The sequence below is a fragment of the Leucoraja erinacea genome, chromosome 5 (genome assembly GCF_028641065.1).
Source record: "Leucoraja erinacea ecotype New England chromosome 5, Leri_hhj_1, whole genome shotgun sequence".
NCBI classification, from domain to species: domain Eukaryota; kingdom Metazoa; phylum Chordata; class Chondrichthyes; order Rajiformes; family Rajidae; genus Leucoraja; species Leucoraja erinaceus.
The window spans coordinates 98,210,527-98,235,768 of NC_073381.1; the positions used below are offsets into that span (position 1 = coordinate 98,210,527).

Consider the following 25,242-nt stretch of genomic DNA (forward strand, 5'->3'; position numbering starts at 1 on the left):
GGCAGAGAATTCCACAGATTCACAACTCTCTGGGTGAAAAGTGTTTCCTCGTCTCCATTCTAAATGGCTTACTGCTTATTCTTAAACTGTGGCCACTGGTTCTGGACTCCCCCAACATCGGGAACATGTTTCCTGCTTCTAGCGTGTCCAATCTCCTTGATGTGTTTTGGCCAGCCTGGATGCCATAGGATGGTATAGCAGGAAACAGGCCCTTCGGCCCAACTCATCCATGCCGACCAGATGGTCAATCTAAGGTAGTTCCATGAGCCCACATTGGTGCTGAACCCTCTCACCCTTTCCTATCCATGTACCTGTCCAAATATCATTGAAATGCTGCTATAGTACCCGCCTCAACATCCAGTGTAGGAAGGAACTATAGATGCTGGTTTACACCAAAGATGGTCACAAAATGCTGGAGTAACTCAGCGGGACAGGCAGCATCTTCAGAGAAGGAATGGGCGACGTTGTGGGTCGAGACCCTTCTTCAGACTGAGAGTCAGGGGAGAGGGAGACACAGAGATAAGAAAGTGTAGGGTGTGAAAACGAGATCAAAAGGGATGAGGTTCAAGGAAAATGTAGAATTGAATTGAATTGAATCCTTTATTTATCATTCAGACCTTTCGGTCTGAACGAAATGTTGTTGCCTGCAGCCATGCATGTAATAATAACAACACACAATAAACACAAATTAACATCCACCACAGTGAGTTCACCAAGCACCTCCTCACTGTGATGGAGGCAAAAGTCTTAGGGTTACTGTCTCTTCCCTCCTCTTCTCCCTCTGCGCTGAGGCGATACTCCACCGGGCGATGGTAAGTCTGTCCCGCGGTTCAAGCTCCGCAGCCCGGGGGTGGTCGAAGCTGCCGCCCTCCAGTCCAGCGGACGCAGCTGTTGCCACGGGAGCTCCGGAAAACTGGCACCAGCCTGTGACCTGCGAGCTCCCGACGATGTCATCCACTGGCCGCGGCCGAGCCCCGGATTCAGGTCGATGCCGCCAGAACGCCGCATCAGCCACCGGAGCACCGTCTCCGCCCCGCACCGGGCCGCCCACATGGCAGCATCTCAGCCTCACACCGGGCCGCCCTCATGGGAGCACATTCCAGCCGGTAGCCGGTCCGTCCACATGGGAGCGCCTTCCAGCCGGTAGCCTCGCCGCCCACACGGGAGTGTCTCAGCCCCGCACCATCCGCCCTCACCAGAGCGCCGAGTCGTGCCGCTGCCCGAACGTTGGCGCAGCTCAAAGACGGCCAGCCTCGCGTTGGTGAGTCCTGGCTGGCTCTACCTCCGGAGCCTCGAGGTCGGTCGCAGGTTGGAGGCCGCCAGCTCCGCCATTAGGCCTCAGCTCAGGCGGGGGAAGAGAAGGGGGATACGACAAAAAAGTTGCATTCCCCCGAAGGGAGAGACAGAAAGCCCTGTTTCACCCCCCCCTCCCCACACATAACACCACCTAAAACCAAAAATTTAACTGAACTAGACAAAAAAAACAACACAAAAAAGTAAAAACAGACAGACTGCAGGCGAGCCGCAGCTGTTTCACAGCAGGGCCACTTCGCCACCACTAACAATAGACCATTGTTAGCTATGGGAAGTTGACAACAAAGATTACAGAGATAAAATGTAGACACAAAATGCTGGAGTAACTCAGCAGGACAAGCAGCATCTCGGGAGAGAAAGAATGGGTGACGTTTCGTGTCGAGACCCTTATTCAGACTGATGTGAGGGGAGGGGGCGGGACAAAGATAGAATGTAGTTGGAGACAGTGAGACTAGTGGGAGAACTGGGAAGAGGGAGAGAGGGGGATGGAGAGAGACGGAAATCAAGGGTTATCTGAAGTTAGAGAAGAATGTTCAGACCGCTGGGGTGTAAACTACCCAAGCTGTTCCTCCAATTTGAGGCTCTGTTCCTCCAATTTGCGCTGGGCCTCACTCTGACAATGGAGGAGGCCCAGGACAGAAAGGTCGGTGTGGGAATGGGAGGGGGAGTTAAAGTGTTGAGCAACTGGGTTGTTCAGGTAGGTTTAGGCTTCCATGCACCCACCACCCTCTGGGTGAACTCGGGGCCTCTTCTCCGAGGGTGGTGTGTCCTCTTGGTTCACCGCAGCTCAGACCATCCCATTTGTGGTCACCCTACCCAACCCCGCCCCACCCCATTGGGGAAGCTCTAACCACGGTTCTGTCCTTCAACCTGCAGGATCGACCACTACCAGCAGCGTCTACAAGCCCTGTTCTTCAAGAAGAAGTTTGCCGAGCGACTCGCTGAAGCAAAGCCAAAGATCGAAGGTGAGACCGGCAAAGGGTCGGAGTGAAGAGCTGGGCAGTGAGACATGCTTCCATCCAATTGATATCGGCATTGGTTTATAGAAACATAGAAACATGGGAAAATAGGTGCAGGAGTAGGCCATTCGGCCCTTCGAGCCAGCACCGCCATTCAATATGATCACGACTGATCATCCAAAATCAGTACCCCGTCCCTGCTTTTACCCCTTATCCCTTGATTCCGTTAGCCCTAAGAGCTATATCTAACTCCCTCTTGAAAACATCCAGTGAATTGGCCTCGACTGCCTTCTGTGGCAGAGAATTCCACAGATTCACAACTCTCTGGGTGAAAAAGATTCTCCTCAATACTATTCCTTAATTATTGTCATCTACTTGGAGTATTGCATGCAGTCCCTCAACAATGTTGATGCAGTGAGTGACCTGGGCGTCCGAGCCCATAGCTCTCAGAAAGTGGCAACAGATATTGCTCGCCACTCCCCCTTCTCCCCTCTCCCATCAGGCTAGAGGTACAGAAGTGTGAAAACCACCACCAACAACCCTCACCATGGAAAACATAAAAGCATAGACAATAAGTAGCCCATTCGGCCCTTCGAGCCAGCACCGCCATTCAATATGATCATGGCTGATCATCCACAATCAGTACCCCGTTCCTGCTTTCTCCCCATATCCCTTGATTCCGTTAGCCCTAAGAGCTCTATCTAACTCTCTCTTGAATAGATCACCAACTTCTATAGATGCGCTGCAGAAAGTATTTTATCACAGTCCATCACGGCTTGGTGAAGAAGGGTTTCGGGCCGAAACGTTGCCTATTTCCTTCGCTCCATAGATGCTGCTGCACCCGCTGAGTTTCTCCAGCATTTTTGTGTAACTGCATCTGCAGTTCCTTCTTAAACACATCACGGATTGGTTTGGGAACAGCTCCATCCAAGACGGCACAAAATAGCAGCGAATTGTGGACGCAGCCCGGACCATCAAACAAACCAACCTCCCTTCCATTGACTCTATCTACACCTCACGCTGCCTCGGCAAGGCCAGCAGCATCATCAAGGACCAGTCGCACACTGGCTACTCCCTCTTCTCCCCTCTCCCATCAGGCTCGAGGTACAGAAGCGTGAAAACGCACACCGTCAGATTCAGGGACAGTTTCTTCCCAGCTGTTATCAGGCAACTGAACCATCCTACCACCAACTAGCGAGCAGTCCTGACGTGCCATCTATCTCATTGGAGACCGTCGGCCTATCTTTAATCGGACTTTACTGGACTTTACCTTGCACTAAACGTTATTCGAGTTACTCCCTTTATCATGTATCTGTACACTGTGGACGTCTCAATCATGTATTGTCTTTTCACTGACTGGTTAGCATGCAACAAAAGCTTTTCACTGTACCTCGGTACACGTGACAGTAAACTAAGGTTCAAGGTGAAGAGGAAAAGATTTAATAGGAATCTGAGGGGTAGCTTTTTCACACAGAGGGTGGTGGGTGTCTGGAACGAGCTGCCAGAGGAGGTAGTTGAGGCTGGGACTATCCCAACATTTAAGAAACAGTTAGACAGGTAGATTGATAGGACAGGTTTGGAGGGATATGGTAGGTGGGACTAGTGTATCTGGAACATTGTTGGCCGGTGTGGGTGAGTTGGGCCGAAGGGCCTGTTTCCACACGAATGGCCTGTTTCCACACTGTATCACTCTATGACTCTAACGGCAGATGCTGGTTTACACCGAAGATAGACACAAAATGCTGGAGTAACTCAGCGGGACAGGCAGCATCTCTGGATGGAAGGAATGAGATTGAAGTGGTCTGGAAAAGGGCCTCGACCCAAATCATCTCCCATTCCATCTAATCAGTGATGCTGCCTGTCCCTCTGAGTTACTCCGGCATATTGAGCCTATCATATAACAGCATATTGTTTTCACCGACTGTAAGAGATGGTTTGTTCCAAAGAGTTGATTGCGATGTGCTTTGTTCTGGTCATTCCCAACTTCAGGAATTCTTCAGGCTTCCAAAGAGCTGTGTCAGAGCAAGAGGCTGAAACAGCTGCTGGAGGTGGTGCTTGCCTTTGGGAACTACATGAACAAAGGCCAGAGGGGGAACGCTTTTGGCTTCCGAGTTTCCAGCCTCAACAAGATCGGAGACACCAAATCAAGCATCGACAGGTACTCCGAGAGCTGGCAGGGCCAAAGCTTTTTTGTTTGTAACCAAAAAATAAATGTAATCAATTATTCCAAGAATACTATATCAATGCAAAAGAATACCAACAAACCCACCACCATATTACAAAGTTAAACAAATGTACTGATTATGTTTCAATCCTTGTCAAGGATACATTCCACCCCACCGCCCAGCATTCCCGGAAATCCCTCAGGGTGCCCGTGGACAGTGCCTAGTCTCGCACTAACTCCACCTGGGAGCGGACGCAAGCCCGGGAAAGAGGCAGAGGACCAAACCTTGGCCTATTCCTGTCAGAGATTGGAACTTCAAACATAGAGTCGCTGCGCCAAGAGACACGGGTTCGATGCTGACTACGGGTGCTGTCTGTGTGGAGTTTGCACGTTCTCCCTGTAACCACGTGGGTTCTCTCCGGGTGCTCCTGTTTCCACCCACACTCCAAAGATGTACGTGTTTGTAGGCTAATTGGCTTTGGTAAAATTGTAAATTATCCCAAGTGTGTGTAGGATAGTGTTAGTGTATGTGGGTCGCTGGTCGGCATGGACTCGGTGGGCCAAAAGGCCTGTTTGCAAGTTGTAGCTCTAAAGTAAAGCTTCTAAAGTACAGTAACAGGCCCTTCAGCCCACAATGCATGTACATAGAAACATAGAAACATGGAAAATAGGTGCAGGAGTAGGCCATTCGGCCCTTCGAGCCTGCACCGCCATTCAATATGATCATGGCTGATCATCCAACTCAGTATCCTGTACCTGCCTTCTCTCCATACCCCCTGATCCCTTTAGCCACAAGGGCCACATCTAACTCCCACTTAAATATAGCCAATTAACTGGCCTCAACTACCTTCTGTGGCAGAGAATCTCACAGATTCACCAATCTCTGTGTGAAAAATATGTTCCTCATCTCGGTCCTAAAAGATTTCCCTCTTATCCTTAAACTGTGACCCCTTGTTTTGGACGTCTCCAACATCGCGGGAACAATCTTCCTGCATCTAGCCTGTCCAACCCCTTAAGAATTTTGTAAGTGTCTATAAGATCTCCCCTCAATCTTTGAAATTCTAGCGAGTACAAACCGAGTCTATCCAGTCTTTCTTCATATGAAAGTCCTGACATCCCAGGAATCAGTCTGGTGAAACTTCTCTGCACTCCCTCTATGGCAAGAATGTCTTTCCTCAGATTAGGAGACCAAAACTGTACGCAATACTCCAGGTGTGGTCTCACCAAGACCCTGTACAACTGCAGTAGAACCTCCCTGCTCCTGTACTCAAATCCTTTTGTTATGAATGCTAACATACCATTTTCCTTCTTCACTGCCTGCTGCACCTGCATGCCTACTTTTAATGACTGGTGTACCATGACACCCAGGTCTCGTTGCATCTCCCCCTTTCCAAATCGGCCACCATTCAGATAATAGTCTACTTTCCTGTTTTTGCCACCAAAGTGGATAACCTCACATTTATCCACATTATACTGCATCTGCCATGCATTTGCCCACTCACCCAACCTATCCAAGTCACCTTGCAGCCTCCTAGCATCCTCCACACAGATAACACTGCCCCACAGCTTCGTGTCATCCGCAAACTTGGAGATGTTGCATTCAATTCCCTCATCTAAACCATTAATATATATCGTAAATAGCTGGGGTCCCAGCACTGAGCCTTGAGGTACCCCAGTAGTCACTGCCTGCCATTGTGAAAAGGACCCGTTTACTCCTACTCTTTGCTTCCTGTCTGCCAGCCAGTTCTCTATCCACATCAATACTGAACCCCCAATACCGTGTGCATAAGTTTGTATGCTAATCTCTTATGTGGGACCTTGTCGAAAGCCTTCTTAAAGTCCAGATATAACGCATCCACTGGTTCTCCGTTATCCACTCTACTAGTTACATCCTCGAAAAATTCTATGAGATTCGTCAGACATGATTTACCTTTCATAAATCCACACTGACTTTGTCCAATGATTTCACCGCTTTCCAAATGTGCTGCTATCCCATCTTTAATAACTGATTCTAGCAGTTTCCCCACTACTGACGTTGGACTAACTGGTCTGTAATTCCCCATTTTCTCTCTCCCTCCCTCCCTTTTTAAAAAGTGGGGTTACATTAGCTACCCTCCAATCCTCAGGAACTACTCCAGAATCTGAAGAGTTTTGAAAAATTATCACTAATGCATCCACTATTTCTGGGGCTACTTCCTTAAGTACTCTGGGATGCAGCCTATCTGGCCCTGGGGAATTATCGGCCTTTAATCCATTCAATTTACCTAACACCACTTCCGGGCTAACCTGTATTTCACTCAGTTCCTCCATCTCATTTGACCTCCGGTCCCCTGCTATTTCCGGCAGATTATTTATGTCTTCCTTAGTGAAGACAGAACCAAAGTAGTCATTCAATTGGTCTGCCATGTCCTTGTTCCCCATGATCAACTCACCTGTTTCTGGCTGCAAGGGACCTACATTTGTTTTAACTAATCTTTTTATCTTCACATATCTTCACATAAAAGCTTTTGCAGTCATTTTTTATGTCCCCTGCCAGTTTTCTTTCATAATCTATTTTCTCTTTCCTAATTAAGCCCTTTGTCCTCCTCTGATGGACTGTGAATTTATCCCAGTCCTCTGGCAGGCTTCTTTTTCTGGCTAATTTGTACACTTCATCTTTTGTTTTGATACTATCCCTGATTTCCCTTGTTATCCACGGATGCACTTCCTTCCCTGATTTATTTTTTTGCTAAACTGGGATGAACAATTGTTGTAGTTCATCCATGCAGCCTTTAAATGCCTTCCATTGCATATCCACCGTCAACCCATTAAGAATCAATCGCCAGTCTATCTTGGTCAATTCACGTCTCATACCCTCAAAGTTACCTTTCTTTAAGATCAGGACCCTTGTTTCTGAATTAACAATGTCACTCTCCATGAGTTCTAATGAAGAACTCAACCATATTATGGTCACTCTTGCCCAAACATCCACCACAGTGACTCCTCCACATTCCTCATTGTGATGGAAAGCGAAAATAAGTTCAAACTCTTCCCTTCTTTGTTCTCCCACGGTCGGGGGCCTTGAGCCTTCCGTTGACGGGATGTTTCTTTTAATCTTCTATCAGGGACTTTTATCAGGTGTCCCTGCAACATCCGAAGTGCCAGAAAACAATCTGTCCGTCTAACCTCTCCTCGTAGCCATATCCCGCTTATTCCTTACATCATTCTGGTAAACCTCCTGCAGACAGGGTAGACAGTCAGAACCTTTATCCCTCGCACACTCAAGAGCGTAGCTTCAAGGTGAGACGGGCAAAGTTGCATGGAGATGTGTCGTCAGATCTTTACACAAGAGGGTGATGAATGTACCAGTCGCACTGCCAGACGTGGTGGCTGAGGAGAGACCTGAGGAGAGGCTTTCAAGAGACTTCTCTCTTTCTCAGTCTGAAGAAGGGTTCTGAGCCCAAACGTAGCCTGTTCCTTTTCTCCAGAGGTGCTGTCTGTCCGCTGAAAAACCACCCAGGAGTTGGTGCAAGGCAGGTGCCCGAAAACCCCTTGGTGTGTGTGTGTGTGTGTGCGTGCGTGTGTTTGTGTGTGAGTGTCTGTGTGTGTGTGTGTGTGTGCGCAATTGTGCATGCTTGTGTATCCGCCTGTGTGCGTGCGTGGTTGCGTGTGTGTGTTTGTTTTTTTTTACCAAGAAAGTAATATGAATCTATTATTTACAGGAATAATATGTACAATATAAAACGATACCAACAAACCCACCACCACAGCTCAAAGTAAAGCAAATATTCTTAAATGTGAAATATACTGTAAATTATACAATTATATTACAATCGGTGTCAAGGATACCCACCACCCCCGCAGTGTTGGTGGGAGATGATCACACTAGTGGTTCTACGAGCCCCTAGAACTATTGAATTAAATATTTTATTGCCACATGTGGCAAGTCACAGTGACAATTCTTTGCTGGCAGACCCAGGGTATGCAAATAGTCACCACGTAAAGAACACCGACAATGTTACAGAGTATCCCGCGGCCGGCCCGCCCTTGTTCGTCCCCGCCACACTCCCCCACGCCCGGTCCTCCTTCGTTCCCAGTGGCGCGTCCTCCCACTCCGCTCGGCCCGGGCTCCATCGACCCCAAAAAAAAACTTTTTAACCAAAAATAACTTGTTCAATTATTTACAGTAACATGTACAAAATTAAATGACTCTAAACAAAACCCGCCATCATAGTACAAGGCAAACAAATATTCTTAAAGAACTGTGGGCGGTCATGGTGGCGCAGCGGTAGAGTTGCTACCTTACAGCGAATGCAGTGCCGGAGACCCGGGTTCGATCCCGACTACGGGTGCTGTCTGTACGGAGTTTGTACGTTCTCCCCGTGACCTGCGTGGGTTTTCTCCGATACCTTCGGTTTCCTCCCACACTCCAAAGACGTATAGGGTTGTAGGTTAATTTGCTTGGTAAATGTAAAAATTGTCCCTAGTGGGTGTGGGATATTGTTAATGTGCGGTGATCGCTAGTCGACATGGACTCAGCGGGCCGAAGGGCCTGTTTCCGTGCTGTATCTCTAAACTAAAGGATGGCTCCGTCAACCCATGCACCGTACAACGCACGCCCCTGCAGTGGTTCTCCGCCACCTCTCGTGTGGGTTCGGTTGCCTCTGCACCCGTCCAGCCTTCCGACGGAGCCAAACGAGCTCTGGGCCGGGCCGGGCCCTCTGCCGAGCCTTTGGGGCCTTCCGGGAGGCATCGGGATCGATATCGCGGCGCCTCGATAATGGCCGCAAGCCGGCGGGAAGCCTTCTAACGTGGAGTGTCACTGGTCTCTCCATTCCAGGAGCATCACGCTTTTACACTATCTGATCATGATCTTTGAAAAGAACTACCCTGAGATCCTCAACATCCACGTGGACCTGCTCCATGTCCCAGATGCAGCTAAAGTGAAGTAAGTGATGACATACAGCACCTGATGGTATAAAGCTCGCGTTTGTAGCTTTGTTGTCTTCCATATCCTGCTCCACTTGACGCATATTGGTGATCACTCAAAGTTCATAAGTGATAAGAGCAGAATTAGGCCATTCGGCCCATCAAGTCTACTCTGCTATTCAATCATGGCTGATCTATCTCTCCCTCCTAACCCCATTCCCCTGCCTTCTCCCCATAGCCTCTGACACCCGTACTGATCAAGAATCTATCTATCTTTGCCTTAAAAATATCCACTGGAAGTTTTGTGTGTTTGTCCTTCTGGTGGGACCTTTCTGTTGGTCTTGAGTCGGATGATGGGGCGGCGCGGTGGCGCAGCGGTAGAGTTGCTGCCTCACGGCGCCAGAGACCCGGGTTCGATCCTGACCACGGGTGCTGTCTGTATGGATTTCGTACATTCTTCCCGTGACCTGTGTGGGTTTTCTCCGGGTGCTTCGGTTTCCTCCCACACTCCAAAGACGTACAGGTTTGTAGGTTAATTGGCTTGGTATCATTGTAAATTATCCTTAGTGTGTGTAGGATAGTGTTATAGTGTGTGGGGATCGCTGGTCGGCACCGACTCGGTGGGCCGAATGGCCTGTTTCCATGCTGTAGCTCTAAATTAAACTAAACTAAACCAAAGGCACCTCCTTTCATCCGGACAAAATCACAATACGGAGACGATTCTTCAATAAACGCACACTTTCATCTCCTGCTGTCTCCCAATCTACCGGAACTATCTCCCCGTGACCGCGTGGGTTTTCTCCGGGTGCTCCGGTTTCCTCACACACTCCAATGACGGACTGGTTTGTAGGCGAATTGGCTTCTGTAGATCGTAAATTGTCACTCGTGTGTAGGATAGTGTGGGTGTACGGGGGGGATCGCTGGTCGGCGCGGACTCGCTGGGCCGAAGGGCCTGTTTCCGCGCTGCATCGCTAAAGTCTAAAGAGGCCGGTACTGGAGCCACATATTTCATGTCCCTACAGGCGCGCCCCTGTGTGTAACATCCCTTAACATGGGAAGACTGGTGCATGGACCGATACCACACGGTCCCTGACAGAGAAAGACCCACACCCTGCAAATCTACACTCAACCACACAGAGACACACACATATCAGATAGTAACAGATGTCAGATAAACACGGCAGCTAGTGAAGATGGCGTGAAAAATTGCAGCAGGATCGTGATCGCTTGGCCAGGTGGGCTGAGGAATGGTTGATGGAATTGAATGCAGAGAGATGAGAGGTGTTACATTTTGGGACATCTAACAAGGGCAGGACCTACACAGTGAATGGTAGACCTCTGGGTAGTGTTGATGAGCAGGGGGATCTGGGAGTGCAGGTGCATGGTTCCTTGAAGGTGGAGTCGCAGGTAGGTAAGGTGAGCAAAAAGGCTTTTGGCACATTGGCCTTCTTCAGTCAGAGTATTGAGTTTAGTTGGGTGGTCATGTTGCAGTTGAGTATAAAGTTGGGTGGTCATGTTGCAGTTGTATAAGATGTTGGTGAGACTGCATTTAGAGTATTGTGTTCAGTTCTGGGGACCATGTTATAGGAAACGTTGTCAAGCTGGAAAGAGTACAGAGAAGATTTACAAGGATGTTGCCAGGACTAGAGGGTCTGAGCGTTAGGGAGAGCAAATTTTCAGATGACACAAAGCTGGGTGGCAGTGTGAACTGCGAAGAGGATACTAGGAGGTTGCAGGGTGACTTGGACAGGTTGAGTGAGTGGGCAGATACATGACAGATGCAGTATAATGTAGATAAATGTGAGGTTATCCACTTCTGCGGCATGGACAAGGAAGCAGATTATTATCTCAATGGGGTCAAATTAGGAAAAAGGGAAGTGCAACGAGACCTGGGTGTCCTTGTACACCAGTCACTGAAAGTAAACATGCAGGTACAGCAGGCAGTGATGAAAGTTAATGGCATGCTGGCCTTCATAACACGAAGATTTGAGTATCACAGTAAAGAGACCCTTCTGCAGTTGTACAGGGCCCTAGTGAGATCACACCTGGGGCATTGTGTGCAATTTCCATCTTCTAATTTGAGGAAGGACATCCTTGCTATTGAGGGAGTGCAGTGTAGGTTCATGCGGTTAATCCCGGGATGGCGGGACTGTCATATGAGGAAAGATTGGAAAGACTGGGCTTGTATTCACTGGAATTTAAAAGGATGAGAGGATATCTTATAGAAACATGTAAAATTATAAAAGGACTGGACAAGTTAGATGCAGGAAAAATGCTCCCAATGTTGGGGGAGTCCAGAACCAGGAGCCACAGTCTAAGAATAAAGCGGAGGCCATTTAAAACTGAGATAAGAAAAAAACTTTTTTACCCTGAGAGTTGTGAATTTGTGGAATTCTCTGCCACGGAAGGCAGTGGAGGCCAAGTCACTGGATGAATTTAAAAGAGAGTTAGATAGAGCTGTAGGGGCTAGTGGAATCAAGGGATATGGGGAGAAGGCAGGCACGGGTTACTGATTGTGGATGATCAGCCATGATCACAATGAATGGCGGTGCTGGCTCGAAGGGCCAAATGGCCTCCTCTTGCACCTAGTCTCTATGTTTCTATCAGAGGTTGTGTAGGCTGGGTCTCTATTCCTTGGAGCGCAGGAGGATGAGGGGTGATCTTATGGAGGTGTATAAAATCAAGAGAGGAATAGATCGAGTAGATGCACAGTCTCTCTTGCCCAGAGTAGGGGAATCGAGGAATCTGTGAAGGGGAAAAGATTTAATAGGAATCCGAGGGGTAACTTTTTTACACAAAGGGTGGTGGGTGTATGGAACAAGCTGCCAGAAGAGGTAGTTGAGGCTGGGACTATCCCAACGTTTAAGAAATAGTTAGACAGGTACATGGATAGGACAGGTTTAGAGGAATATGGACCAAACGCAGGCAGGTGGGACTAGTGTAGTTGGGACATGTTGGCCGGTGTGGACCATCACCTTAAACCTAAGTCCTCGACCTGTCTACTCTGGGCAAGAGTCTCTGTGCATCCACCCGATCTATCTCTCAACTAAACTAATCGCAGTGCAGGATGGGAGATATTTCCAAATGTAACTAATTGTGCTTATTTCAACACAGCTTGGCAGAATTGGACAAAGAAATCAACAATCTAAAGAATGGCTTGAAGGCTTTGGAATCTGTGAGTACTGCTTACCTGGAGTTTTACGTATTAAAAACATCTAACAAACAGGTTCTTGTCGAGTGTCGCAGATCTAAAGCACTAGCTGTTGCCCTTCCACAGATGCAGACTGACTTACTGAGATTTTCCAGCATCTTCTGTTTTATTTCATATATTCCGTGTTTGTTGTTGTTTTGCATTAGTCCTTCACTCTGTGCATCTGTAGAAGTTCGTGAGTGTCATTGGAGAGGTGCTGACTTTCCTCTGTCTTCTGGGGAAGTACAGGCATTGGTGTGCTTTCTTGATTTGTGGGGAACTAGCTCCGTTGAGACCTGAGGTAGATCCGTTGAGACCTGAGGTGGGACGACAGATAGCACAATGGGCTAAGAGTTCGGCTGGCGACCGGAAGGTAGCCGGTTCAAATCCTGCTTGGAGTGCATACTGTCGTTGTGTCCTTGGGGCAAGACACTTCACCCACCTTTGCCTGTGTGTAATGTAATGTAATTATGTGAAGCACTTTGGGGTCAATGCAAGTTGACTGAAAATGTGCTATATAAATAAGATTATTATTATTATTATAGATCAGCTAGGATCACAGTGAATAACAGGGTGGCCGAGTGGCTTACTCTCCTGCTCCTCCTTTCTTCTGTCTTGCAGGCAGCATTTGACTTTCTGAAGTCGAAAATACAATGTTGAAATGAACACAAGTGCTGGAGTAACTCAGCGGGTCAGGCGGCATCTCTGGAAAGAAGGAATAGGTGACGTTTCGGGTCGAGACTCTTCATCAGATTGAAGTCTGCAGTCCGAAGAAGGGTTTCGACCCGAAACGTCACCCATTCCTTTTCTCCAGAGATGTATTCAGTTTACTAATCATTATTCAGTTTAGTTTATTGTCACATTTAGCGAGGTGCAGTGAAAAGCTCTTGTTGCATGCTAACCAGTCAGCGGAGAGACAATACATGATTACAATTGAGCCATCCACAGTGTACAGGTACATGATAAGGGAATAACGTTTATTGCAAGGTAAAGTCAGCAAAGACTGATCAAGGATAGTCCAAGGGTCACCAATGAGGTAGATAATAGTTCAGCACTGCTCTCTGGTTGTGGTAGGATGGTTCAGCTGCCTGATAACAGCTGGGAACAGCTCGTGCCCCACCAAACTCATTTCCAAATACCTTGACTCCATCCTATCACCCTTGGTTAAATCCCTCCCTACCTATGTCCAAGACACCTCAGATCTGCAGTTCCCTCTTAAACAGCTGGGAAGAAACTGTCCCTGAATCTGGAGGTGTGTGTTTTCACACTTCTGTACCTTTTGTCTGATGGGAGAGGGGAGAAGAGAGAGGCCAGGGTGCGACTCGTCCTTGATTATGCTGCTGGCCTTGCCGAGGCAGCGTGAGGTGTAGATGGAGTCGCTGGAAGGTAGATCTGAACTGTGTCCACATTTAGCTGCCTGTCCCGCTGAGTTACTCCAGCATTTTATGTCTATCTTCGGTAAACCAGCATCTGCAGTTCCTTCCTACACAAATGTTGAAATGAATGTGAGTTGTGTGTGCACTTTAAACATATTTACTGGGGAATCTAAAATTTCTTGGTTATGTTGGGAAGGGTGCAGAATCTATTTTTAATTTAAAAAGATAAGAAATTCAGCTCACAAAGTAAAAATATTTCTTTAGGAATATACAAAGAAATTTGTGATAAAAGACAAGAAATTCAGATCAGAAAATAAAAACATTTTTTTTTTACAGAATTTATTATAAAAGATTAGGAATTCAGATCAGAAGATGAATAATATTTTTTAAATTGGATTTGTAAGGGAATTTATTATAAAAGATTAAAAAATTCAATCAGAAAGTTTTAGTTTAGAGATACAGCGTGGAAACAGGCCATTCGGCCCACCGAGTCCATGCCGACCAGCAATCACTCCGTAAACTGCCCTGCTTTCTAGGGGCAATATACAGAAGCCAAATCGCCTACAAACCTGCACATGTTTGGAGTGTGGGATGAAACCGGAGCACTGCAGAGAAAACCCACGCGGTCACGGGTAGAACATGCAAGCTCCATACAGACAGCACCCATAGTCAGGATCGAACCTGGGTCTCTGGAGCTGTAAGACAGCAGCTCTACCGTTGGGCTGCAAAATTAAACCATTTTTATACTGATTGCTTATTGGAATTATATGTTTATAAGTTCTAGGAGCATAATTAGACCATTCAGCCCATCAAAGTCTACTCCGCCGTTCAATCAAGGCTGATCTATCTCTCCCTCATAACCCCAATCTCCTGCCTTCTCCCCATAACCACCGACACCCGTACTAATCAAGAATCTATCTATCTCCGCCTAAAAAACATCCATTGACTTGACCTCCACAGCCGTCTCTGTGGCAATGAATTCTTCTATATAAAAGATGAGCAGGTCAGATCAGGAAATAAAACATTTTTTTACAGAATATTCGGGGCAAGACTGATGGGATTTGTTTGCAATGGAGTCTGAATTGTTTATTAATGTGTAAGATCAGGGAGCTCAAGACTTCTGTTTCTATGGGCGGTGCGGTGGTAGATTTAATGCCTCCCGGCGCCGGAGATCCGGGTTCGATCCTGACTACAGGTGCTTGTACGTTATTCCTGTGACCAGTGTGGGTTTCCTCCAGGTGATCTGGTTCTCCCACACTCCAAAGACGGACAGGTTTGTACGCTAATTGGCTTAGGTAGAATTGTAAAATCGCCCCTGGTGTGTGCAGGATAGTGTTCGTGTGCGGGGATCGCAGGTCAGCGCGGACCCGGTGGGCCGAAGGGCCTGTTGCCGCGCTGTATCTCTAAACTAAAACTAACTAAACTAAACTAAACTTCTGCACCGAGAGGCTGCAGCAATCGGCTCTGAGGAATGTGTCTTGTTTACGTCCCTGATGTCCTATCTGTGTGTGTGAAGTGGGGTCTTCAAAGCAATGAGCAAGAAGAATGTGAATATGTGTGTTATCCTCTCCCAATGCTGATGAGCCCTTTGGCTTGGGGGTACTGCAGTTTTTATTTTAAAAAAATTATTATCAAAAATATTATTTAATTATTAAAAATAATATTTCCAATATAATAAAACAAACTGAACCCACCACCATAATACAAGACAAACAAATATACTAAATATACTACTATACAACTATGCTACAATCCTTGTCAAGGATGCGTTCAACCCCCTGTGGTGCCCAGCGCGGTGGGAAATCACCCACGGTGCCCGTGGACCGCGCGTAGTCCCTCATTACCACAGACGGCTGTGAAGGCCAAGTCATTGAATTGAATTGAATTTCCTTTATTGTCATTCAGACCTTTCAGTCTGAACAAAATTTCGTGCCTGCAGTCAAACATATAATAATACAATAATGGACAACAGAACAGACAGTAAACACAAATTAACATCCACCACAGTGAGTCCACCAAGCACCTCCTCACTGTGATGGAGGCAAAAATCTTAGGGCTGCAGTCTCTTCTCTTCTCCCTCTGTGCTGAGGCGATACCCCACCGGGCGATGGTAAAATCAGTCCCGCTGCTCACCGAGCTCCGCGAACGGGCGGGTTCAAACACCGCGGCCCGGGGTGGTCGAAGTGCTGCCCTCCAGTCCAGCGAACACAGCTGTTGACGACGTCGTCCACTGGCCTGCGGCCGAACCCCGGACTCAGGCCGCCACCGCCAGAATGCTGTCTCAACCACCGGAGCACCGTTCCAGCCCCGAACCGGGTTGCCCTCACGTGAGCGTCTCAGCCCCGCGCCAGGCCGCCCTCACGGGAGCGCCGTTTCCCTCGGGCTGGGCCGCCCACACGGGAACGTCTCAGCCCCGAGCTGGGCCGCCCTCACGGGAGCGAGCCCAGGGCGAGTCCTGACAGGATCTGCCTCCAGAGTCTCGAGGTCGCCAGCTCCACCATTAGGCCTCAGCGCAGACGGAGGCAGAGAAGGGGGATACGACAAAAAAGTTGCATTCTCCCGAGCCGAGTCATAGGGCCGAATGGGCCGGAATGGGCCGAATGGCCAGATCCTGCTCCCATGTCCTAGAGGTCTGATGGACACTGACTGCGGACGGGGTTGAGGGGAGTGAAATAAAGGGTCGGTGGAGCGGCTGGGAACAAAGCTGTCAACCAAAAGACATGAAAGATCAGAAGGCCAAGTTAGTGGATATTTTTAAGGCAGAGATAGATAGATTCTTGTTCAGTACGGGTGTCAGGGGTTATGGGGAGAAGGCAGGAGAACAGGGGTTAGGAGGGAGAGATAGATCAGCCATGATTGAATGGCGGAGTAGACTTGATGGGCCGAATGGCCTAATTCTGCTGCTATCACTTATGAAGTTATAAATCATTCAATATCTGTAACAGGTTTTTTTCCCCCCAAATAAACTTTATTCAGAATAACAAATACATAGAATATTTTGCATATGGCTAGGCCCATATCCCTCTAAACATTGTCTACCCATGTATCTGTTCAAAAGCCTTTGTGTTGTGATAATGCCTGCCTCAACTACCTCCTCTTGCAGCTCGTTCCATATACCCACCACCCTCTGAGCGAAAAAGTTGGCCCTCAGGTTCCTGTTCAATCTTGCCCCTCTCACCTTAAACATATCTTCTCTTGGTTTTGATTCCTCTATTCTTGGTAACAGACTCTATGCATCTACCCGAACTATTCCCATCCTCATCTTATGCACCTTATTAGATCACCCCCTCATCCTCCTGCGCTCCAAGGTATAAAGTCCTAGCCTACCCAACCTCTCCCTATAGATATCCTGGTAACATCCTCGTACATCTTCTCTGTATATTAAATGGCACTTGGACAGCTGCATGGATAGGAAAGGTTCAAAGGTAAATGGACCCGATGCAACAACTGGGACTAGCTTAGATAAGGCACCTTGGTCGGCATAGACGAGTTGGGCCGAAGGGCCTGTTTCCTCGTTGTCTGATTCTATGACTTTATATCCATCAGACCCGTACATCTTTGGGATGTGGGATGAAACCGGAGCACCCAGAGGAAACTCTGCAGAAAGACTGGATAGACTTGGTTTATACTCTCTAGAATTTAGGAGATTGAGAGGGGATCTTATAGAAACTTACAAAATTCTTAAGGGGTTGGACAGGCTAGATGCAGGAAGATTGCTCCCGATGTTGGGGAAGTCCAGGACAAGGGGTCACAGCTTAAGGATAAGGGGCAAATCCTTTAAAACCGCGATGAGAAGAACTTTTTTCACACAGAGAGTGGTGAGTCTCTGGAACTCTCTGCCGCAGAGGGTAGTCGAGGCCAGTTCATTGGCTATATTTAAGAGGGAGTTAGATGTGGCCCTTGTGGCTAAGGGGATCAGAGGGTATGGAGAGAAGGCAGGTACGGGATACTGAGTTAGATAATCAGCCATGATCATATTGAATGGCGGTGCAGGCTCGAAGGGCCAAATGGCCTACTTCTGCACCTAATTTCTATGTTTCTATGTTTCTATGAAACCCAGGCAGTCACAGAGAGAAACATTAAATTGGTTTAGTTTAGCGATACAGCGAGGAAACAGGCCGTTCGGCCCACTGTGTCCGCGCCAACCAGCGATCCTCGCACACTAACACTATCCTACACACACTTGGGTCTATTTCACACTTAAACCAAGCTAATTAACCTACAAACCTGTACGTTTTTGGAGTGTGGGAGGAAACCGAAGATCTCGGAGAAAACCCACGCAGGTCACGGGGAGAACGTACAAACTGCGTGCAGACAACACCCATAAGCCAGGATCGAACCTGGGTCACTGACGCTGTAAGGCAGCAACTGCATTGCTGCGCCACCGTGACACCAAACTAACTAAATAAAAAGAAAGAGCAAACTCCATGCAGACAACACCCGAGGTCAGGGTCGAACCGGCGTCTCCGAGGCAGCGGCTCTGTGCCGCCCGGTGCTGTGCGTTAGTGGTACTCCTTACGTGACCCTCTCCTTCCTTTCTCTCCCCCCAGGAGCTGGAGTATCAGAGGAATCGCACGCGGACCTCCGAGGACAAGTTTGTTCCGGTCATGAGCGACTTCATCACTGTGGCCAGTTTCAGCTTCTCCGAGATGGAGGACCTCCTCGCTGAGGCGAAAGATAAGGTAGGCAAACGTCACCCGGTGATACCCATCTGCCCTCCATTTTGATTTGCCTCCTGGTCTGTCGGAAGCCATTTTGACTCCACTCCCTTTTAACACCAAGTGTCAGATCGCAGATTGGACAAGGCATCGCGCAGCACTTCAGCGGGTAGAGCCGCTGCCGCACGGCACCAGAGAGTTGGGTTCGATCCTGACCTCGGGTGCTGTCTGTGTGGAGTTCGCACGTTTTCTCTGTGACATGCTTGGATTTCCTCCGGGTGCTCCGGTTTCCTCCCACATCCCAAAGGCGAGCGTGTATGGAGGTGAATCAGCCCACTGTAAAATTGACGATCACTGGTCGAGAGTAGGAAGTGGATGATAAATGGTCGGCATGGACTCAGTGGGCCGAAGGGTCTATTTCAATGCCTTATCTCTAAAACTAAACTAAACCAAACTAAAGCACTGAGTCTGAAGAAGGGTCCTGACCTGAAAGGTCACCTCTCCATGTTCTCAAGAGATGTTGCCTGACCCGCTGAGTTACTCCACCACTTCATGTCTTTTTTTGTAAACTAACATCTGCAGTGAAGACTTTAGACTTTAAAGTCAAAGCACGGAAACAGACCCTTCAGCCCACCGAGTCCGTGCCGACCAGCGATCACCCCGGACACTAGCAATATCCTATACACTAGGGGAAATATACAATTTTACCAAAACCAATTAACCTGCAATCCTGTACGTCTTTGGAATGTGGGAGGAAACCAGAGTACCCAGGGAAAACCCACGTGGTCACGGGGAGAACGTACAAATTCCATACATACTGCACCCGTAACCAGGATCGAACCCGGGTAAATGGTAAAGTTGCCCCTAGTGCGTAGGATAGTGCTAATGCACAGGGTGATTGTTGGTCAGCGATGACTCGGTGAGGCGACGGGCCTGTTTCCACTCTGTATCTCTATAGTCTGAAGTCTAAATAATGTTCCTATGTACTTGTGGTTTGTGCTCTGGAGTGCAGTAGTTTCAAATTTCACTCATTATGTGCAAACTCTGTACGGACAGTGCCCGTGGCCAGGATCGAACCTGGGTCTCTGGCGCTGTGAGGCTGCAACTCCACCGCTGCTCCACCGTGCCGCCCTTGTACCTTTCACGGGACCCTTCAGCCTGATCCAAAACGAGACCTGGGGGCCCTTGTACATCAGTCACTGAAAGTAAGTATGCAGGTACAGCAGGCAGTGAAGAAAGCTAATGGCATGTTGGCCTTCATTGCGAGAGGATTTGAGTTTAACAGCAAGGAGGTCCTACTGCAATTGTACAGGGCCCTGGTGAGACCACACCTGGAGTATTGTGTGCAGTTCTGATCTCCTAATTTAAGGAAGGACATTCTTGTTGATGCAGCGTAGGTTTACAAGGTTAATTCCCGGGATGGCGGGACTGTCATATGCTGAGAGAATGGGTCGACTGGCCTTGTATTCATATTCACTCTGGAATTTAGAAGGATGAGAGGATATCTTATAGAAACATGTAAGGGATTGGACATGCTAGAGGCAGGAACAACGTTCCAAATGTTGGGGGAAGTCTAGAACCAGGGGTCACACAGTTTAAGAATAAGGGGTAGGCCATTTAGGACTGAGATGGGGGGGGGAACATTTTTCACCCCAGAGAGTTGCGAATCTGTGGAATTCTCTACCACTGAAGGCAGTGGAGGCCGATTCACTGGATGTTTTCAAGAGAGGTAGATAGAACTCTTAGGGTTAATGGAATCAAGGGATATGGGGAGAAGGCAGTGAATGGGGTACTGATTTTGGATGATCAGCCATGATCATATTGAATGGCGGTGCTGGCCCGAAGGGCCGAATGGCCTATTCCTGCACCTATTTTTCTATGTTTCTCTGTCTCCTGCCCATGGTCTCCAGAGGTGCTGCTTGACCCGCTGAGTTACTCCAGCATTTTGTAGGGTCTACCTTCCATAGTTATGTTTCTGCACACTGACTGGTGAAACCGCCAAGTGCTGTGAGGAGAGGTCTTCTCGCAGATAAGCGACATGGTGGGAAAAATATATATTTTTAAATTGAACTAAAATTAAACAGCGACCACAAATGTTTTTTAAATTTTTTGATTAAAGCAGCCTGACAATGGACCGTGAAAATGTCCAAAGGCACAATGGGTGGGTGGCGAAGCAACAAATTACTTTTGAACCAACAAGTTGCTTTCTGCACTTTTATCTGTACATGTGGTAGTGTTTTGTGTACATATTGTTCAGGAGGCATATGGCTGTGTATTCAGTCATTACCGGCTGCCTTTCGCTTTGGCTCAGAGGCCCTCTCCTACCTCCCCTCCCTCGGCTGACCACAGAGCCTTTCAGTTCCGAGTTTTCTGTTAATATTCCACAGCGTTTGGCGTTTACGTTTGTTTTTCACCAGGGCTGCCCCTCTCGGTAAGCAGTCCGCTAAGCATTACGTGGGGCCACTCCAAATTAGACGTCAAGTAGTCGAACAGCATGGAAACAGGCCCTTCGGCCCGACTCGTCCATTCACAGCCGAGATGCCCCATCTAAGCTTGTCCCATGTAGAGACAGAGAATCGTACAGCATGGAAACGGGCCCTTCTGCCCAATAGGAGCAAAGAGATCCTTCTGCAGTTGTACAGTGCCCCTAGTGAGACCTCACCTGGGGTATTGTGTGCAGTTTTGGTCCCCTAATTTGAGGAAGAACATTCTTGCTATTGAGGGAGTGCAGTGTAGGTTTACAAGGTTAATTCCCGGGATGGCGGGACTGTCATATGCTGAGAGAATGGAGCAGCTGGGCTTGTACACTCTGGAGTTTAGAAGGATGACAGGGTATTTTATTGAAACATATAAGATTATAAGGGGCTTGGACACACTAGAGGCAGGGAACATGTTCCCGATTTTGGGGGAGTCCAGAACCAGGGGGCACAGTTTAAGAATAAGGGGTAAGCCATTTAGAACGGAGATGAGGAAACACTTTTTCTCACAGAGAGTTGTGAGTCTGTGGAATTCTCTGCCTCAGAGGGCGGTGGAGGCCGGTTCTCTGAACACCTTTCAAGAGAGAGCTAGATAGGGCTCTTAAAGACAGCGGAGTCAGGGGATATGGGGAGAAGGCAGGAACGGGGTACTGATTGGGGATCATCAGCCATGATCACATTGAATGGCGGTGCTGGCTTGAAGGGCCAAATGGCCTCCTCCTGCACCTATTATCTATTGTCCATAAGCTGGTCCTATAGACTCACGGTGGCTCACAGGTAGATTCCTCTGATACTCCCGCTCCTGGGGTGAGAGGAAGGGTTACATGAGGAGAAACACTATCACACAGCACCGGGTGGCACAGAGCCGCTGTCTCGGACACCCCGGTTCGATCCTGACCTCGGCTGTTGTCTGCATGTGTGGAGTTTGCCCATTCTTTTTATTTTGTTATTTTAGCGGCATGGTGGGGCATCGGCAGAGTTGCTGCCTCCCAGCGCCAGGTTCAATCCCGACTACGGGTGCTGTCTGCACGGCGTTTGTACGTTCTCCCCGTGATCTGCGTGGTTTTCTCCCCCGAGATCTTCGGTTTCCTCTCGCACTCCAAAGACGTACAGACTGGCTTGGTATAAATGTAAAATTGACCCTAGTGTGTGTAAGATAGTGTTAATGTGCGGGAGTCGGTGGTCGGCGCGGACTCGACGGGCAGAAGGGCCGGTTTCCGTGCTGTATCTGTAAACTAAACTAAAATCCCAGAGTCATAGTCATGGTCACACAGCATGAAAACAGGCCCTTCAGCCCAACACGTCCATGCTGGCCAAAATGCCCCATCTAAGCTAGTCCCATACTCCTGTGTTTACCCCATATCCCTCCAAGCCATGTTACAGCAAATTTATTTTTTAGCGATACAGCATGGAAATAGGCCCCTGAGTCCACACATGCATGTGTTGCCTGTGTGAAGGCGTGTCCGTTTCACGTGTTCTGTGTTGTAGGTGCCTCCGTGTGCATGTGTGTGTGGCTCCATGCATGTGTCAATGTATGCATGTGCATGCCACACATGTACATGGTCAATGTTACAGGTGAAACATAAAACATATCACACCACAGGAACCCACAACATGTAAGAAAGAACTGCAGATGCAGGTTTAAATCAAAGGTGGACAAAAAATGCTGGAGTAACTCAGCGGGTGAGGCAGCATCTCTGGAGAGAAGGAATGGGCGACGTTTCGGATCGAGAACCTTCTTCAGACTGATGTCAGGGGAGTGGGCGACACCTCATATCTCGCGTGAGCAGTTTATACCCCAGCGGTATGAACATTGACTTCTCTAACTTCAAATAGCCCTTGCTTTCCCTCTCTCACCATCCCCTCCCCCTTCCCAGTTCTCCCACCAGTCTCATTGTCCCCCACTCCATTCTATCTTTGTCCCACCCCCTCCCCTGACATGAGTCTGAAGATGGGTCTTGACTCGAAATATCGCCCATTCCTTCTCTCCAGAGATTCTGCCCGTCCCACTGAGTTACTCCAGCATTTTGTGTCCACCTGCGACAGGAATGTCTGTGGCGAACATGATGTCCGTTAAACTGATCTCATCTGCCTGTACATGATCCATATCCACCTAATCCCTGCTCTTCTACGCACCTATCTAAAAGCCTCTTAAACACCACTATCATATCTGTCTCCACCTCCACCCCTAGCAGCACGTTCCAGGCACCCACCACCCTCTGTGTAAAAAATGTACTTCTCACCACTCTGTTAAACTATCCCCCTCTCACCCTATAGCTACGCCCTCTAGTGATGGACATTTCCACCCTGGGGGAAAAAGGCTTTGACTGTGTACCCTATCCATGCCTCTCATTATTTAATATGCAGTACTTCCATCATAGCTACCTCTCCCGGCAGGTAATATCCTCTAATCCAGGCAGCATCCTGGGAAACCCCATCCAAAACCTCTCCAAAGCCCCCACATAATTCCTGTAATCGGGCGACCAGAACCACACGCAATACTCCAAAGTCTTATGGAGATGCCTGTCAGTGTGCGTGTGTGTGTGTTAGTGCGTGTGTGTGCATTAGTGTGTGTAAATGTCAGTGTGTGTGTGCGCGTGTTAGTGTGTGTGCGCATTAGTGTGTATATGTTAGTGTGTGTGTGTGCATTAGTGTGTGTAAATGTCAGTGTGTGTGTGCGAGTGTTAGTGTGTGCGCATTAGTGTGTATATGTTAGTGTGTGTACATTTGTATCTGTATATCTTAGTGAGGGTGTTAGTGTGTGTGTGCATTAGTATGTATATATGTTAGTATGTGAATGTGCACATTAGTGAGTCTGTGTGCTTGTAAGTGTGTGTGTATAGTGTGTATGTGCGTGTGCCTCTACATGTGTCTGTAAATGTGTATGTGTTTAATGTGTGTGTGTGTCGGTGTGCGTGTGAACGCATGTGTGTGTGTGTTTCTAGGAGTAGGTGGTTGCGAATGTGTGGGCTGTCCGTGTGAGTGTGGTGACGTGTGGTCTGGGATTTGCACACTATGAAGCCTCCGCCTATCCATGTACTAATGTACTGAAATGTTCAGCAGCTGTGGCCAGACTGCCCTTTCATCTTGCCTGAGGCTTACATCAATGTGCATTTGTTTTGTTAGTTCAAGCAAAGTTATATTTTGGAGGTTTAATAAGTTGTCTGCGAGTTTCCTTCTTGGACTTCAGCCCAGTCGCCCAATATCCGCACTTGATATGTGGTCACCCCGTCTTAATGCAAAAAACCTCTGCTTATTTTAACTTCTGTAGTTTTGTTTATTGTCACATGTACTGAGGTACAGGGAAAAGCTGAACAGTCAGTGGAAAGATGATACTGATTACAATCGAGCCGTCCACAGTGTACAGATACAGGAGAAACGGAATAAACTTTAACATAAGATAAAGTTCAGTAAAATCTGATTAAAGGTAGTCCGAGGTAGACAAAAATGCTGGAGACTGAAGAAGGGTCTAGAACTGAAGCGTCGCCTATTCCTTCGCTCCATAGATGCTGCCTCACCCGCTGAGTTTCTCCAGCTGAGTTTATCTACCTTCGATTTTTCCAACATCTGCAGTTCTTTCTTAAAGATGGTCCGAGTGTCTCCAATGAGGCAGATAGTAGCTTAGGATTGCTCGCTAGTAGGATGATTCACTTGCTTGGTAAAAGCTGGGAAGAAACTGTCCCGGAATCTGGAGGTGTGCGTTTTCACACTTCTGTGCCTCGTGCCCGGTGGGAGAGGGGAGAAGAGGGAGTGGCCAGGGTGCGACTGGTCCTTGATTATGCTGCTGGCCTTGCCGAGGCAGCGTGAGGTGTAGATGGAGTCAATGGAAGGGAGGTTGGTTTGTGTGATGGTCTGGGCTGCGTCCACAATATGCTGCAATTTCTCGCGGTCTTGGATGGAGCTGTTCCCAAACTGTGCTGGGATGCATCCCGATAAAATGCTTTCTGTGGCGCACCTGTAGAAGTTGGTGAGAGTTGTTGGGGAACATGCCGAACGTTGATATGTGTCTGCTTCACACTATATGCAAGTATTATCTGCTTTATATGGCGCTTTGCAGAATTAATATTGTTACTGCAGGGAATGGAGGGATATTGTTCATCTGAAGAGAAGATTAGTTTATCTTGACATCATGATCAGTGCATTTCTGTTTCTCTGCTCTGTGCCTGTTTCTTGCATGTTCTACGTACAGAATGTGC

At 48.0% G+C, this 25,242-nt stretch overlaps 1 protein-coding gene across 1 annotated transcript in view; it reads left to right on the top strand.

The window, feature by feature from the left end:
- The window catches only part of daam2 (dishevelled associated activator of morphogenesis 2), a 274,117-nt gene that overhangs the window by 214,232 nt on the left and 34,643 nt on the right, over positions 1–25,242 (top strand). Inside the window, 5 exon segments of the mRNA XM_055636342.1 lie at positions 2,191–2,279; positions 4,263–4,431; positions 9,257–9,364; positions 12,460–12,520; positions 18,462–18,593. Coding sequence (XP_055492317.1) covers positions 2,191–2,279; positions 4,263–4,431; positions 9,257–9,364; positions 12,460–12,520; positions 18,462–18,593 — 559 coding nt within the window.